Genomic DNA, 6000 nt, shown 5'->3' on the forward strand with positions numbered 1-6000 from the left:
AATTGCTTAGTCTGAAAAATCAAATATGCAGCCCATGTAAATTGGATTAATAAATTTAAAAACATTTATAAAAAATATATTAATTGCTATAAATATATTTGGGTTAAATAAATTAATTATGTTAATTAATTGATTGATTAATTGAATGGCATGAAAAAACATTAAAGTTTACGTAATTTATCGCTATCTACTTAAGCAGCAAATTATAATTACGTTTTCAATGATAAAAACAATATTCAATGAAATGTTGACACAAAAAGATCTTCTGTTATATTTATGTTAACCAGTTCAATAATATCCATAAATTTTCAGTCATTAATTCAATTATAATATTTAACAACACCAATTATAATTATTTAGTAGTGTGTTAATATGTTTTTTATCTAATTAAACTAATTATCATAATAAAAATAAACTAACTAACCCTATAATTAGCCAATTAACCATAAAAGATAAAACTTCAACCATTTAATAACAGCTAAAAATAACATTTCCAGTAAAATAGGTTGACTTATAATTACACAGTAGCTACAATTAGCTGTGGAGGTTTTTAAAGTACGTATAAAAACAAATATGTCAGCGTTTAATTAGCACCTATGGATATAAAAAATATATATATATATATAAATATTTATTCGTGTGGGTATTTATATTTATTTACTTGTTTGTTTGTAAACTGAGTGACTGATTGATTGTACTATATTAACCAAAAAATTCATTTAATTAGAAAAAGTTAACTCCTTATCATCATTTCAAGTTATTTAGCTTTGCCTTTCAGGAATAAATTTTTTTGGACATTAGTCATCACCATCTTTTTTCTTGTTTAAATATTTATGAATAAGCAATTGAATCATTTCATAAAAATAAATAAAAATATTAAAAACAGGAAAATCGTTTAAAAACCATAAAAAATTAATAAACGAATAGTAATAATAATAAATAATTTAAAGCGCAAACAGCCTATTATTAATTACAATTCGAAGTTAAAAATAGTTGGTTACAGGAAAAAAATGAAACGTACAGATATTAGCAACTATAAAATAAAGCTAAGAGATAAGTCATATGTAGCAAAGTACTCAAGTTACCTAATATTAGCTAAACAAACATTCCTTCGCAGCAGAACACACATTCACTCATTTAAATCCATTATCATTGTCATCATCTTCATCACCATCATCATCTTCATCACCATCATCTTCTTCATCACCATCATCATCACCATCATCGCCATCATCATCACCATCATTAACATCATCTGCAAAAAACTAAGAACGTCTTGATTATAGAAGTTAAGTAAAGCCTTTCAAAATGATAAACTCAGTAAAAAGTACATTGCTTAGAAAATAATAACAATATAAATATATATAACAAAAATTATTATTAATAATATTTTTATTATAAATATAAAAGATTAACAACAATTAAACATAAATCATTACAACAATTTTTCTCAAAATCAGAAAATAAACATCAGCCTTGAAGAGGATGTCAACGATGATAACAGACAGCCTACAAAAACGAGCAATATGTTTTAGACTTCGACTCGGTTAAAATACAAATTACGAAGAAAAAAATTGGTTAACAAACAAACAAACTAACTAACTAAAGAAACTACACGCTAGCCTATTACTACTATTAAAGAACTTTATAATCTACGATCAGTATAACACACACACACACACACACACACACACACACTTGCACCACACAATCACAAATACACATTCACACATACACATTCACACACACGCGCGCACACAGACACACAATAAACCAGATATACACGGCATAGTCTTACAGCGGTAATAAATAAAATATAAATATATAAATTAGATTTAAAAACAAATATTGAAAAATGTTTGCTTTAAGCAAATTTTTTAAAAATACGTACGCATACAGCTGTAAAAAAAACAATGATTATCTAAATATATAATTATAAATAAATAAATAGATGGATGGATGGATGGATGGATGGATGGATGGATGGATGGATGGATGAATGGATGGATGGATGGATGGATGGATGGATGGATGGATGGATGGATAGATAGATAAATAGATAGATACATGTATCTATATGTATGTATAGTTATACGAAAATAAATATTTATCCAATACCATCCGTAAATAAAAATACAAGCGTATCCTACTTAAGATATTGATTTTAGTTACAAATTTTTTTTTGCCTTAACATCGCTCGCAATATTTTTGCATAAATTAAGACAGACGTAAACCTCATGGCCATTATGATAATTTATTCAATTTCTTTAATTTCATCATTGCATCATCGTACGTTGTAGTCATTCTGTCACCAATATCATCAGATTGTCATCACTGTCCTATTAACAATCATCATAACCCAAACAATCACATAACCCTCCCATCATCATCACCCAACAAAATCACATGACCCTCCCATCATCATTATCACCCAACCAATCGCATGAACATCACACCTCATCATCATCATCAGCACCCAACCAATCGCATGACTCCCTCATCATCATCACACAACCAATCACAATCAGATATGTGCGGGTTCTGAAGTGGGCACAGCCCTTCTGGCATTCCTCTCCCTCCAGGCCTTGTTCACCTCCAGACCCTGAATCACGGTGTCCATCAGAAATGCCACTAGAGCCCCAAAGCAGAAGATCTGTAGAACAATGGTGGTACGAGTTATTTATTTGTTTGTTATATCATATCACATTTATATACTATCTTAAAATGTTAATAAATAAACGCTATATAAATTTATATAAATTTCAAATAAATTTTAATATAAATTTATTTATTCTACATTATATTACATTCAGTATTTAAAAATTTATTAAGCTAATATTTTTGTAAAAAATTTTTTTATGCAGCTCATACTGAGTTACAAATTTAACATACACATACACACATGTACACATACACACGTACACATACACACACGTACACATACACACACATACATACACACACGTACATACACATACATACACACACGTACGTACACATACGCACACGTACATTAAAGTTGTATAGCGATAAATATAAGCTCATTTAATTCGTCCATCTAACCGTCCATCCCTCCATCCATCCATTTATCATACATATGCAGTTATAAAACACTTAATGTTGCGTAAAAACTCATGTGTACAACGGCTTCAACCAGCGACAACCAAATGAAAAAATTACGAGGGGGTTTTACAAAATTTACGTAATCATCGTCGGTAGGAATCTTCTTCATTTTCACGTTAAACATCATCATCATCCTCATCATCATTAACATCATCATCAACACATCATCATCATCATCAACATCAACAACATCATCATCATCAACATCATCATCAACAACCTCATCATCATCATCAACACCATCATCAACATCATCATTATCAACATCATCATCATCACATCATCATCATCATCGTCGTCACAGTCATCATCATCATAACTAACAGCTGCTGCAACGATGAGTCCGTCGAGGTGGCCCTTGGCGGCCGCCACAATGCCGGCGATGAAGAAGAAGAGTGTAAAGATGGCGTATGATATCAGCTCCTGTTTATGAAGGTCGGGTAAAAGGTCATTTTCAATTATTATTACCATTATCAATACACTATTATTATTTTCATCCTTATTATTGCTATTATTAATTTTTATAGAGACATTATTTTGTTTGATTCAGATCATATGAAACTGAGTAACAATTAAATTTAAGTTCGTCGCTGTTATTAACAGCAACACTATCGCTATCGAGCTTGTCGTTATATGTAGATAACGATAAAACAAATGATTCAAAGATGTTTTGACGGGTGTCGTTGTTGTTGTTGCTGTGCTGTAGTGTCCTATTTAAATTACCATAAGAAACTTTTGTTGTTGTCATGGTATAGTGGTTAAGGCGCTTAGTTCTGCTTTCGCAGTTACTAGGTTCGAAAGCAAAAAAAACCCAGCCTATCACATACAATGTGTGATGTGATGGGATTTACGCGTATTAACACGTGAGGTGTGTGTGTGTGTTGTGTGTGTGTATGTTGAGTGTGTGTGAGTGTGTGCGTGCGTGTGTGTTGTCTTTGTGTGAGTGTGATGTTGATACTTCTGGAAAAAACAGAAAAAGCGATAAAGATAAAAAATAATTTCTTCTGAAACTGCAGCAATGAAGCAAATTGCTTGTTTAAGTTTTATCATCAGCATAGAACAAAAAGCACAGCACCACCATCACCATCTACACGGCAGGCATCTCACTAACCACAAAGTAGTTGACGAAAACAGGGGGAATAGTGTTGAAGAGGTGCAGGACGAAGTAGATGACGGCGTTTATGAAGCCCGTCATCGAGACAAACCCCACCCATCCACCCCCTAAGGAACCCCACGGACAAGAGGAGGAGAAGGCAAACGTCATGATGGAAAGAATCTGCATGGTGATTTTTTTCATCTCTTTAAAAATGTTATTTCATCTATTAATTTCTTCACTCATTCATTCATTCAATCAATCATTCACTCATTCATTCAGTCATTTTCATAAACGTAGAAACAAAATTTATTGGCTTGAAACTTTTTCCAAACTGCCGATGAGTTTTGGTTAAAAGTTTTCTATTGCAAGCTACAGAATGTTTTCACATGATAAACATTTAGAGAATGATTAAAAAACTTATAACGGTCTCCTGATGTACGATTACAAGAGCAGCCATAATGGTGGTTATCTCACGCAATTGGCAAACCATTTAAAAAAAAACACAAAACAAAATCATATGTAAACAAAATTATAAGAAAAAATATAAAAAAAACAAAAGTCATTAATGAACGAAGGAAACAGCCATCACCCAACTAACAATTTGGGCAATTTTGCAGATTCCAAGGAAGGATTTGATATAATCCTTCTGCAACGTCTGCCTCGGAGCTGCTTGTGGGTCCATCTTTCACAAACGTTCACTTTGCCGCCGATCTTACAAAAAATTGAAGAGATAGAAAGATGAGGATGAAGATGATGTTTGTGAATGACTAGGCGCTCTATAACAGCTGAAACGTTCACTTGATTTGAAACAGCTGTCAGATGTAATTGGTCGATGTAGTAGTAGTAGTAGTGTTGTTGTTAGTTGTTGTACAGTGTAAGTTGTTGAGAAATTTCAACGGTTATATGTGCTGGTGTTGTAGTAGTAGTAGATGATTTTGATGGTCAGTTTGTAGTATATTTCAATTCCAAACCAAGATTCTCTTATCTGCGAAATATGAAAACATGAACATTTTTTCCTACTAGTAAATTCAAACAAATTTTAATAAATAGATATATTTATCTCTTAAAATTTGAAAAAGGTTAAAAAATTAAATATCCTTAATGTGTGCGTGTGTGTGTGTGTGTGCGTGTACATGTTTATATTCATCATGCAATCAAATATAGCAAGCATCAGCACAATTGTAAATATAAATATTAATATTTTCGTTATACGTGTTCATTATGAAGATGCGGTTAAATACGTTTAGCTATTTTATTTAACAAAATACAAAAGAATAACATCCTCGGGGTAAAATTATTTTTTCATAAATCTCGAGTAATTAATTTTTTTTTTTGAATTAAAACGCAATGTATTGAACAAGTAATCCAGAACCTCAGTAAATGAACTAATTAGTTAATTACGATTTATCTAATTTCAGTTTTTTATTCAGAGACGAAAAAATGCCAAAAAATACTTAATAACTAATACACGTTGCAATTGCAAGAGGCAGGCGCTGTTTAATTGAAAACAAGACCGAGAGTTATGTAAACAGACGTTACATACTCGAATGAGATTGATCATACTCTACGTTATGATACACTGGTGTATGACATGTTGATGAAATATCGTGCCCGGCTCACGTAAGTATTGAATGATTGCCATTGAAATAATAAATAACTTAGTGTCAAGGTTAAACCTCCTGTTATAAAAAATTTTGCTGGGATTAAGACAAAATTGAAAAATAATAATACAGTACAATTAATATAACGCCATCTCCTAAAATACAAGATATGCATATGCA

The 6000-nt window shown here is 31.5% G+C and overlaps 1 protein-coding gene across 1 annotated transcript; it reads right to left on the minus strand.

Annotated features, from left to right (window-relative positions):
* Positions 1-2524: 2524 nt before the first annotated feature.
* Positions 2525-4901, minus strand: HELRODRAFT_166233 (hypothetical protein; the record flags this gene model as incomplete). The annotated part of the gene is made up of 4 exons (XM_009033214.1): positions 2525-2653; positions 3448-3546; positions 4235-4399; positions 4818-4901. 4 exons carry the CDS (start codon positions 4899-4901, stop codon positions 2525-2527), a joined length of 477 nt encoding a protein of 158 aa, XP_009031462.1.
* Between the last annotated feature and the right edge of the window lie 1099 nt (positions 4902-6000).

The sequence above is a fragment of the Helobdella robusta genome (genome assembly GCF_000326865.2).
Source record: "Helobdella robusta unplaced genomic scaffold HELROscaffold_9, whole genome shotgun sequence".
Taxonomy (NCBI): Eukaryota; Metazoa; Annelida; class Clitellata; order Rhynchobdellida; family Glossiphoniidae; genus Helobdella; species Helobdella robusta.